The sequence below is a fragment of the Triticum urartu genome, chromosome 7 (genome assembly GCF_003073215.2).
Source record: "Triticum urartu cultivar G1812 chromosome 7, Tu2.1, whole genome shotgun sequence".
Classification (NCBI taxonomy): Eukaryota; Viridiplantae; Streptophyta; class Magnoliopsida; order Poales; family Poaceae; genus Triticum; species Triticum urartu.
In genome coordinates this window covers 572,020,494-572,032,478 of record NC_053028.1, presented here as the reverse complement: position 1 = coordinate 572,032,478, position 11,985 = coordinate 572,020,494, and the positions used below count along the sequence as shown (strand labels likewise).

General features: G+C 47.4%; 1 protein-coding gene across 1 annotated transcript; it reads right to left on the bottom strand.

The window, feature by feature from the left end:
* Positions 1-3,522: 3,522 nt before the first annotated feature.
* On the bottom strand, positions 3,523-11,101 carry LOC125520820 (transcription factor bHLH48-like). The gene is made up of 7 exons (XM_048685849.1): positions 10,542-11,101; positions 10,319-10,456; positions 9,985-10,050; positions 8,295-8,363; positions 8,066-8,140; positions 6,972-7,209; positions 3,523-4,014 (listed from the first exon to the last, which is right to left on the bottom strand). The coding sequence occupies exons 1-7, from the start codon at positions 10,860-10,862 to the stop codon at positions 3,971-3,973; spliced, it is 951 nt and encodes a 316-aa protein (XP_048541806.1). The 5' UTR covers positions 10,863-11,101; the 3' UTR covers positions 3,523-3,970.
* Between the last annotated feature and the right edge of the window lie 884 nt (positions 11,102-11,985).

The window sequence follows — 11,985 nt, the reverse complement described above, 5'->3', positions numbered from 1 at the left end:
CTGATTCTTGTAGTGAGAGTTTATGTTTATCTCATCCATTGAAAATATCAAGCTGATTGTTTGTGTGATCTCCTATAATTAGATTGCAGGGATAAGTTACCTGAAAGGATAAACTAAGTTATTACACTAAATGGAACATTGGTATCTTCTTTGTTCAGATCATGAAGTACCCACTCTGAGCTACACTTAATGCAAGTAAATTCTCTTGAATTTGCTTTCCGTACATTTTGAAGCCATACTTATATATCATTTTCTATACTTATACATTATTTTCCAAAGGCAGGTCGACATCACTGTCTCCGGAACCTTCTTATACTTATCTAGTGGAACAATAAGGCAGGTCGACATCACTGTCTCCGGAACCTTCTTATACTTATCTAGTGGAACAATTTCTTTGTTTAAAGAGTGGACGTGGCTCCGGCCTATAGATCGTAAGATTTTATACTTCTTCAAAATGACTACATGGCTCCAACATGTGGATTTCAGTGGAATGAATATTTTCTTGGTGATATTTTGCAAGGTGACTAGAATGGTGGAAGAATCGCTTGCATGCTGAAGGTGTTAGCACAAAAATTGTTAAAGACCGTGAGAAGATTATTCATTCGGTAGTTTAGTAGTTTATCGGCAGCTTTCACGAGAATTTGAGGTAATTCTTATTGGAACCCTTTAGTTAGAGTAGGCAAACCCTAGGCTTTTTGGTAGACTATGACATCAACATTAAAAAACAACAATGTAGCTCAGTCAAAATTTTACCAATAAAGAAAACTACAAAGTACCTGATCTTCAAAATTAAGATTTTCATTTGATTTTGGAGATTTTATGAGGGGCAATTTTGTTCCAGTAGTATCAATATAGGATGAGAGTTTCACTTGGTTATATTCATTTGCATTGAACAAGCTCAACCAGGATGTTGGCATTAGATCATTGAACCATCTACCAAAGGCATGGTAAAAATATGCGCAATGCTTATTGTTGTTCTCATTAGGAACTACAACCATAGATAGATGAACCATGTACTGGAACAGATCAGCTAATAGGTTGAATTTTTTTCTATATTATTTGAAGTGACAATACATAACAGAGAGAAAATGCTGGGACATACAACAGAGCAGGAGCAGATTTACATGTTTGTATTTCTGCTTTTTTCTATCACGGATATAATCCAATGAGACATAATTTATTAGGAGTTATTGCCCTTTTCATTTGTGCTTCATTGACAAATTACTTTGCTTGGCCAAAGTTTAGAGTGCATGACAACTTAACTTGCTGCACGGGAGGAAGGTTGGCTAGAAGTAGGCGAGGTAGAAAAGTAGGCTCCATCTCTGTTACATCTGGTCAGGCTACTAAATTTGGTCCACTTACTCATTTCAGTTTCACTTGATGTATGTGAAATAAATATTTTATAAAGCTTTATTTTTAGGTTTCAGTTATTATCTGAAAGCCGAGTAGAGAATTAGAAGCGTTGTAGTCGGAATTTAGAAGCCACATCTGATTACCAATTAGAACTTTAATACTTTTTCATTATCTTTCCAATTGCACTATCAATTGGTTTTAAATTTCAGATAAAGAGTGATCTTGATTATTCACATATGCTTCTATTTTTTTTATTCGTCATGATAACCCTGCCATTGCTATCGTTTTGATTCTTGAAAAAAAAATCCATGTCTTCAAAGGTATTTATACCCTTTGTGCAGGTTTACTGTTAGTGTGCGGATCATGGTAGAATATTCATTTAGTTCCTTGAATATTTTAGATGATGACCAGATCAATTGCATTCGTTTTAATTGAGTTTGCACACATTTAAAAGCTAATGTTAATAGCAGCTGCAGTTGCATTTTCTAACTATTACCCTTTGCATTAATAACAAGGCATCAGTGGTGGAAGAGCTATTGCTCAAGGACTTGGCAATAAACAACAACGGATTTTTTTTTAAATGAGGATTATCCCCGGCCTCTGCATCAGCATGATGCACATAACCATTTTCATTAATTATTCACCAGAGTCCGAAAAAATGAATACAAAGATCAACTTGAAGCCCCCTTCTAGGTTAACAAAGTCGCTACACCTACAAGTAAACAGATGTGCACTATCCGCATAATAGACACAATCTAATCCGGTAGCATGAAGACCATCCGGTTTAGGCGTCCCATAACATGCACCGCATGCCCACGCTCTAGGATCTGCCGCCGCCATCTTCCGTCATCCCATCTTCAGGAGGAATAACTGCATAGATCTTGCTAGTCCCATCTGTCATCAACGCCACCATGACACTAGACAGCGCCACCAGCCTGCGCGCGTCGATCAAACCGCGTCCAACTCTGAGACTCCACTGCTCCACGCCATCGAAACCCACCGTCATCAATGTAGTCGATGAAACATCGCTCCACCTGTTAGCCTCTCCAGTGAACCAGTGCTCCAAGAGGATGCCCCCAGGAGGGAGAACGACACCAAAGTCTCCGTCATCATCCGTTCCGGGAGACCTAGATCTAGGGTTCCCCTCGGAACAGCTGCCACCTGGAGGAAGAGGGGCACGTCATTGCAACTGCCGATGCACCAAGCGGTGCCCACCGCCACATAGCTTTGACGACGACGCCTTCAAGAAGGACATGACGCCAAGAGCGTCGTCGCCACCCTAGGTTTTCACCGGGGAGACCGTGAGGTGGGAAAAGGTAGTAAGTACCCAAACGACGTCTCCAAGATGAAAAATGGCACCCGCGGGTGTCGTCACCGTCACGCCCGGCAGGACGGCCTGGGAATTATCCCAATCCGGATCCCGACCTCCCGCTCCGTCCGAATCCGGTAACCGGCTAGCAGCACTGCATGTTCGGTAAAACGGAGTGCACACACCATGGGTTGGAGGAAGAAGCAGCTCGGCGTCGTTGGCCGCCGGGGCATCAAACCGTGACACGAACCCGCAGGTGAATCGCCGGCCACCCGGACCGATCCGCGGCAGCCCACCCACCCAACCGCGCCACCGGACGGGGAAGACTCGCCAAAGGGACCGCCATCCCCAATCCATGAATCGCAGCTGCCATACCATCACCGAGCAGCACGAGAAGGGCCCCGCCGCCGCCTTCCTCAAAGCCATCCAAACTTTGCCAAAGGATGCCTCAGGCGACGGCGAGGGAAGGAAGGTGCGGTGGAAGAGGAGAGGCGTCGGGGTGAGGTGGCGGTGAAGGAGGGATCCGTCTGCGTCGCTAGATCGCAACCACGAGTCTCCCTTTTGTCTGGAGCAAGTCGCGTCGCCCTAAAAAAAACAACGACGGAATAACTATTGCTGAAGGACTTGACAATAAACAACAATGTAGAAGGGCCTGTTCGCAACCAGCTCGGCCTCAAACCCACTGCTATCCCTTCTTCATTTTAAAATAAAAAACTATCCCTTCTTCCATTTTAAAATAAAAAACAAGACATACATACGCACGGTCTGAACCACAGGCACGGCAGCAGCTGCTACTCACTTCGTCCCATAATATAAGACCATTTTTGACACTCGAGGAACGGAGAGCAGTAAATAGTAAATAGTAAAAGGCAGCTCGTCGCTTTGCCACATTTGGAGAACGCAATCAAACAGAGGTGCAAAACCACAGGGCCTTGTTCATCAAACAATGCTGCTCATACAACCTTAAGATTATGCAGCCATTATAGTCAAAAGGCATACGCGAATACACCAGCAAGGACCAGAAACTGCAGTATCGCTCGCCCGTCTCTACAGAGATGAATGGCAGCAGGGAAACCTGATATCCACCCATCCATGCCTTTCAGCTCGGCTCCACATCACCAACAGTATTTCCTATCACCATCTCCATATGTACATCATCTCAAAATGCTGCCGTTGAAACAAGTCCCTGCACCGTCGTAGGCGCCCACAGATCATGTCTTGATTGCTTGCTCCCCATTGCATTCTGCCGTTCGTCGCCCCCAGCTTATGTGTAGCTCGCTCTCCTGGCCTGCAATATACTGATGTAGCTCACAGCTCTGTTTTTAGCTTGCTTGTTGGCGGTTGCTGCGGTCCTGTAGAAAGACATGGAAAATAATCAAGTCAGTGCTAGTTCAATTTTCCGATCTCAGATACTAGCATATTAGCCACAGGATAATATCAGGTGATACCACTACTAACATGCTCCCATTTTGAAAAACTCCAATTTACATGTTTCAAGAAAAAAAATGTGAATGTTCACAAGGTATGTGTTTACATCCCCTAACATTTAAACCAAAATCAAAATACTCGAAGACAAACAAAAATTAAAAATCCAGCATTAATAGTGTCAAAAAGACAAAAGCAAAAAATTGACACTATTCATGCTGAATTTGTCATTATTTTTCCTTTTTGTGTATTTTGAATTTAATAGGGGGTGTAGGCACATGTCTTGTGAACATTCACAAAAGAATCAGATTTTTTTGAGACATTTCAATTTGAGTTTGCCAAAATGGGAGCATATGTAAGTTGTGGTATCGCTGTATATTCTCCCGGAACAGTAACTAGGACACCAGGAGTAACCAGCTTGGCAACCAGTTATAACTGGTTCACACAACTAACTGTTTTCTCTGATTTTTGCCATCGCAGTTTTGCATGACTGGTAGACGGAAATTTCCAGCCACACGTGCTAAAGAGTTTGAGAATATTGTCACATAAGCAAAATATAGTATGATTGGCAGGCATGGAAGAGAGGGGAGCCAGGAAGAGTGGTATGTGTTATTTTTTAGCTGTCTTCTAGTATAACAATTTAAGATTGAAGGCAAAGCGAAAGAATCAAATTACAAACAATCCAAAGCAATTAGGGCAATTTTCAACGTGAGGTGACGAAACGATAGCTCTCTCCAGTGCAGCAAGGGCGGGTCACGTGATAAAGATGATGGCTGGAGTCTGGACAAAGCTCGCTGTATGCCACTCAGCCTTGAGCAGGCACCAGTACACGAAGAAGCTGCAATAATTTCTGGCGAAGAACAGATTCTGCCAGCCGTAATGCAGTACATATATCATCAGTCAGGGGGGGGGGGGGGGGGGGTCCGTGGTGGTTTTAATGATTCTTGAACGCTTTGCATGATTGGGCCTCTGCCTCCAACAGCACCTGTCTCTCCAAAATGCACTCTGCTTGGATCCAGAGCCTCATATCGATTGCCCCAGATCCGAACGGCAGGTCGCCAAGGCTGTTAGGCCTTCCCTTCACTTTTCTCTTAGTGGCAGCGCAAGAGCAGTAACGATCTCAACAAAAGCAGTGCAACATACAGTGGTTGCTAAACCACGGAGCTGACCCGCTTGGTTTCAGGACAAGAGTCACATGGTTGTTTAGCTATAGAATTGACCTATAAACTGCCCCCGTACACTGCAAGAAAGCAATTGGTTTCACAACAAGATGTCGATGTCAGTATTCACTATCCAGTGATGCTGCTCCATCTTTAGCTAGAGAGATTGTCACATGGTACGAGTTATTGTGGAAGTTTCTGTGTCACTTGGATTCAGCCTATTTGAACTGCCAGGGCAGTGGAATAAATTGGCCAGATGGCAGGGGTGCATGCCTGCTGATGCCAAAATCTAAACAATACAGGCGGGTTATGCGTCAATTGTATTTGTAGACGCAAGAGGGTGCATGGGTTTCAGGTATAGCTACTTTTGCATCTCAAAAAGATCTAAAAAGAACTAACAGGTGCACATTATGTTAAAACATTTGCATCTGTAGTCTGTACAATGTGATCGGTTAACATAAGCTGCACTCACATTATTTGAACAGTGCAGCTGCAAAAAGAAAAAGAAAGACTGTTGTGCAGCAGACATTTCATCATAACTCGCACGATTTTGCGCAGTTGCTCACGTTCCGGCATGATCTACATCAATGGTTTTATTTTTTCCGAGGGCCACAAGTACCTAAATCCTAGCCTCACAATCCATCCTTGCACGTACCAAATCGACTGCCACTTACTTTTCATGCTTGCACTTCACTACTCTCTTTTAATTCAAAAAGATAGACATTTACAGTGGAAGCAACCACAGCCCAATGCTGGAGGCCGTGGCACTGGCCACTGGGGTTAAGGTGGTTGTAGCTGGCAACCCCCCATTACAGGAAAGGGGATCCCCCAGACATGTAATGGACAGCATACAGAACGGTGGGCCCATCACAGTTGTCCGTGTGGTCAGAAGCGCTAAAGGGACCAGATCTGCATCTACAGGCCTTATGCAGCCAAGCCCAAACGGAAAGACGGGGGGCGCCATGGGTTTCTAGACACTGCATTTATTGATTTGGGCCCAGCCGCACCAACCAGTTGGGTCCGCCGGTGCCAGAGAGAACAGATCCACCGGACGAACACAGCCATGGCCCCTACCACCCAAAATACTGGTGATGATGGCAATAATGATTGAATGACCAACCAAGAAATCGGGCAAGATCAGAGAAATGCATTCCGAAATCTTTCGATTTAAGTTACAGGCTCCTGCCTTTTTGCTACTGAATGAATGTTCATCAGCTATGTGTTTCGGCCTGTAATCTATAATAGGTGTGTCAAACGAGATGCAACTTAAATTACTTACTCCCTCAGTCCCATAATATAAGAGTGTTTTTGACACCACACTAGTTTAAAAGGGGAGTACATTTCTGCACAGTAATGTTTGTTACAAGAAGATTACACGTTTCTATGAGTTTTTATTTTCTTTTTTCGCCTAACTTGCAATTCTGCACAGAGCAATGTGGATATCCGATATTTATCGTGGCAGTAAAAGGGCTAGGGCATAGTGTTCAGTGATTATCTTCTGTGAAGCTTCAGCTATTTCCCTAGTAGTAGAATACACTATTCTCACATTTTGAGCTACACGCCTACACCACACGTTTTGCATTCACCTATCTATTCAAAACACTCTGGACAGAGAAAGAGACAACGGTCGTGATCCACGCAAGGCTGAGAAACTTTGAAGTAAATGACAAGCAACTTAATTCAGTTAGACAGTAGGTTAAAGGTGTGTGTGCTCATAGTTTTACCAGAGCTTGCGAGATCGTAGCCGAAGAGAGAGGAGCTGGTGTTGCTAAAGACAGGAGGTTGTACGTCCCCCCGTTTTTCCCACGGTGAAGCTGCTTGCTGTGGATGTGCTAAATCACCATGCCAGAACTGCTGTTGTAGCTGCGCAAGATTTCTCGCTCCATGGACGCCCATGTCGGGCCAGCTGACTTGCTCCAAGTCCATTCCACTCTTGCAGTTTAAACCTGTTATCCTTCCACACTGTAGACACCGCAGTTAGCATTTTCAGATTAACAGCGGGTTGAGGAATAAAGAGGAACAGGTGCTGAATTATTAGCTTTTGCAGGTTATTTTGGAAATGCAACAACAATTGATATATCCTCAACATCGGTCACTTTTATCTATATACTGATATAATTTGCTCAAATGATATTGCTGTGTAAAATTGTTTTGTCCAGAGCATTCTCAATTTATCATTGTTTCAAGTTTCAATAATATATATTTTACTAGTCCTGTTACTAGCAGCGTCGTTTTTCCTCTGAAGGCAAAATTACAAATGGAGTAACAATAAATCAATAGGCAACTACAGCAGAATGGCAGATAACTTCCACGCATGCGCGCACACGGAAACATTTGTGAAACCATGAAGATCAGGAAGCACCACAAATGGTAGCACTACTGATTGGCAATTTTAATATTCCCAAATTTAGAAGTCCCCATTTGTTGTGTGCATTGGTTGGAGGACAATAACTGGCATGTACATGTCTCGTAGTGGTAAAGTTGCTTACAATTGCTGGGTTCAGTAAAAATATTTCCTTTTAACCGGACAAGGACAGTAACATATTTCAATGTCGTTGTAGTGGGTGGCATAGGATTCTCTCCATAAGCTGATTGTCTCAATAGAAAACAGTCAAAATAAATGAAGCAGCTAAATGCAGGGAAGAGGGCTATTCTGATTAGGAAATTTTGACCAAGGACTTCGCACAGAGTGCAGTTTACAATGATCTTTAATGGTTATATGGAAACAAAATGCCGCAAAATAGTTGTTTCTATGAATCCGTGCAAGCCTAACTTCTGAAAAGTTCATGATAGAAAAAGATTGACAAAATAAGCATACCTCTGTAGTCAAAAGGTTGTCTAGCCCACCAAAGTCAACCCTTGGGTTTACTGCTGCGAGTCTCATTGACAGGTACTGGACCAACCACAATTAGCAAAAGAAGAAAACTATTAGGAGGAGTGGAAACCCAATTGGGAAACACCTAAAAGGAATTGTGTGTTAAGTTTGTGTGAGCTGAAATGGTATTTAGGATGATTGAACAGGTCTTACAATGGGCAACAGTAGTTACCTCGACTTGTCTTTGAAGGGATTGAACATGATTGATGATCTCCTCCAGTACCAGCGCTGTTCCTGATACCTGATACAGCCCACAGATCAAGTAAACCTCCTCAAGTCAATCATGTTCTTTTTGTAAAAGGGAGAAGTACTGTGACTCATTTTGCTCGGTTATTGCACGACATATTAGACGATGTAATGGAAGGAAAGAAAAAAGAATATGACAGCCCACTCAAAGTCAAATTCAGATTATTTTTTTCGCAAAAAGAAAAACGTCAAATTCAGATTTGTTACAGGGTAGGGCTGTCGACATCAACAGCCTTTTGAGAGAAAAAGGAAAAAATGGTATAATCAAAATTGCCGCATCGAGAAAGCCATGTCATCTATGGGTATAGGTAAGGTAGTACTACTAAGGCAGTGCCAAATCTGATTGCAGAACTAATCTGTAGAAGTTGGTGCCTGGTATCCTGATCGATCTCGTCAGTCATTTGTGCTATGTTCCAGCCAACATTAGGCAGGCCACTTTTGCAACTTCCAGACATGATTACAATCGTTCAGAATGTTTTAAGCAGCAAGGCGATCCGCTGATACTGGCACCCACGCAGTTCACTCAACACACACAGGAGAATCGTCAGAGGGTAGTAGCACCAATCTTCTCACAGCGAGTGGCATTTGACACCTCTATCGCAAGGCTGCCGGCCATCCTGACAGTCAGAAACCACCGAACAGATACCACTACTACACGCCAACCACCTTTCCATAAATCCACACATTAATGAAGCACGAAGAGTAGAAGACCGTCCATCCATCCATCCCCCATTGCCATTGGCAAACCTACCCGGGCTTCGCTTCCACACCCAAGGATGCCAATGCCATGCCTACCCATGGGAGCATTGACATTATTGCGTGCGCATGGGGAGATAGCAACACTCCAATGGTAGGGGGGAGGACTATCAATGGCGTCCGTCCGTCCGTCCCAGCGACCCTCCCCCCATCGGGCTAGCCTCCCCCGGCGCCTTTCGAGGCGGCTGCCACATTCTGCCCAGACAGCCGCGGCCGCGGCCGAACCCCATCCGCTCCCCGCTCGTGTTAGGCGCACCAGACCGTCGTCCACGAGACGAGGAAGTAACCAAGGCCACCACTAGTACTTCCCCACTTCCGTCGTGCAAACACGCCCATATGTACTTGTCCCCCGAGGCGCGTGAGCGACTGGGCTTTAAGCTCTCCCGTGCGAGACGTGTGCTACTCGTATGATCTAGCGATGAGTGAGCCGTGTGCACACGCGGTCCATACCGTACCGCACCCAAGACGCTCCTACGTCTGAACTCTCTACGGTGGAGCTGCGGTGGCGCCCAAAGCGGTAAAAAGAAGCACCGAAAGCAGGAGAAAGATGTGTGGTGGTACTACTTTGCGCGTAGTAGCAGCCAAAGTTCACAGAGTGTGAGGGCCTTGGCGCCACTAGAGCTCCTTGACGTTCACTGCTCATAAAATAATCCTCCTTAGATGTGGCTAGAATCAAACACCTACCTAACTTGGTTAAACTTGCGTGGCAAAGTGTGGCTGGAAACCAAACAGCCCCTTTATCTTTTCAGGGGGTGGGGGGACTCTTCTGAGTTACTGTTGGTTCAACTGTGAGAATGAGGTGCAAAACGGATGGATAAACATGTCAAAATGAAGGGGATGGGTAAGAAGGAACTGCAAACCTTGCTGCACCCGGGGACCAGCTCCTTGAGCAGCTCCATCCTCGCATTTATCTTCTCCCGTCTCGCCTGCGTTTTTTTAATTTGTTTTTACAAGAGAGAAATTAGCACGAGGAAAACAAAAATGGATGAATGGATAGTTTAATCGAGTAGTAATATTATAATCACAAACCAAAGCAAGGCCCTGAAAAGGCCCTAAAAGCGGCGGCAGAAGGTCCTAATCGCCCAATCATTGCAAAATCTAGTCTAATCCCGTGGCCGTGGTGGTGGTTTACTAAGCGTGACGATTAGTTTTGCTGGGGGTTTAGCGGTGGACGGGGCGGAGGGAGGAACTCACCCGCTCGGCGAGGCTGTGGCTGTCCGTGGCCTGGCCCCTCCTGGCCCTCACGTGCACGTACGCCGGCTTCTCGTCCTCGCCCGAGTCCTTGTCCTCGCCGCCGCCCGCCGTCGTCTTCCCCTTCTTCGCCACCTTCCCCTGCAGCAAGGCACGCAGAACAAAACGATCAGACCTCTCGCTCCGTCGAGGGCAGGCTATGGTGCGTCACGCTTATAGTGCATACCTTGCAGGCGGGGTCGGCCTTGCGCTTGGCGGCGGAGGCGGGGGGAGGAGGGGTCGGGGACGGGGACGGCGACGCGAAGGCGGAGAAGCGGGCGGCGCCGTCCACGAGGTGCGGGTCGGAGGGGAAGGCGGGCGCGGGCGCCGGCGCCGCGCCGGGGAGCAGGAGCTCTATGGCCTGGGAGGTCGGGAGCCCCAGGAGCGCCGTGAACGAGCCTCCGCCGCTGCCGCCGGTGCTGGAGGAGCCCGCGGCCGAGGTGGGCGCCATGGCCTGGATCTCGCCCCCGGCCGCGGGGAGCTCCGGCGGCGGCGAGGGGTGGCGCATTGGCGCGGCGCCGCGGAGAGGACGGTGGCGCGGGTGTGGGAACGGGACTAGCTGCCGCGGTGGGGGGATAGGGGAGGCCGGAAGGGGGGCGAGGCGGGGGGAATAGTGGCTGTGTTTATATAGGGGTCGGCGTCGAGGCGTGCAGGCTATGCTATGTGACGATGGGCGCTCTGGCTCTGCCGTGGCTGGCTGGCTTCGCTTCCGGGTTCTGCTCGTGCTGGGTCAAAGCGGAAGAATGGGGAAGGAGTGCGAGGTGAGAGATGGAGAGAGCGAGGTAGTCCAGCTAGTAGCTGGGTTTTTACTGTGCTGTTTTTACCGTGGCGAACAGGCTGGCGACAGAGTAGCGAGGCGTGGAGATGGGACGAGAGAGGGGGAAGGAGAGCTCGCGCGCGTGTGGAGAGTGGAGACTGGCGTTTTGACTTTTACCATTTCGGGCGGTGGGTGGACCGTGGACCGTATGCTGATCGGCTGAGGCGGCAGCTTTCGAACTCGTCGGTGAAAAGTTAAACCATCTTCCTCTTTTAATAACCGAGGTGACTGTACAGCGTAAATTAAACTGCATGGTGGGTGCGACGTGAGCATTTCGATCCGACAGTTGGTCCATCTGATTGAGTACGCTGTAGATGCATCATACAGTACGTGGCGTGCGCTGGTGTGCGCCCCGCTTCGAACTCATCCTCCTCGGATCGAAGTGCTCGTCTGCTCGTGCCTTCCTGCTCCCCAGCCCACTCAACTCCACCACCGTGAAGCAAAGCAAACCAAACAATGCTGAGCTGGTTTTCAGCCACGCCGGAGCGGCGTCGAGTGTATGTACAGTCCGATTCCCAGCTTCCACGGCGCGGGCGTTTCTGCGTCCGCACGCTTTGCACTGGCGTCGGCGATCTCCACTCCACGGGCGTAAAACAAGTCGACGGCCAGCGCGCACGTGGGAGACCGTTTTGCTGAGACTGTGCGGCGAGAGAGCAGGAAGCCAGGAAGCAAAACTCCACGGGTCAAAGGCCATGTGGCGATGGTTGCCCGTTCGCCGTGTGCGTCAACGCCCGGGGAGAGGGAGAGCTGGTGACGTGGCCGCACCTGCACCGCCACTTTTTGTCACGGGAGGGAGAGAGCTTGCGCCTGGGTC

Bases quoted from the DNA above. Each gene is read 5' to 3' on its own strand.
- LOC125520820 (XM_048685849.1), bottom strand. From the start codon at position 10,862: ATGCGCCACCCCTCGCCGCCGCCGGAGCTCCCCGCGGCCGGGGGCGAG. The intron at 10,457-10,541 runs GTATGCACTATA...GCCTTGCTGCAG, and splicing joins AGGCCGACCCCGCCTGCAAG to GGGAAGGTGGCGAAGAAGGG. The intron at 10,051-10,318 runs GTGAGTTCCTCC...AAAAAAACGCAG, and splicing joins GCCACAGCCTCGCCGAGCGG to GCGAGACGGGAGAAGATAAA.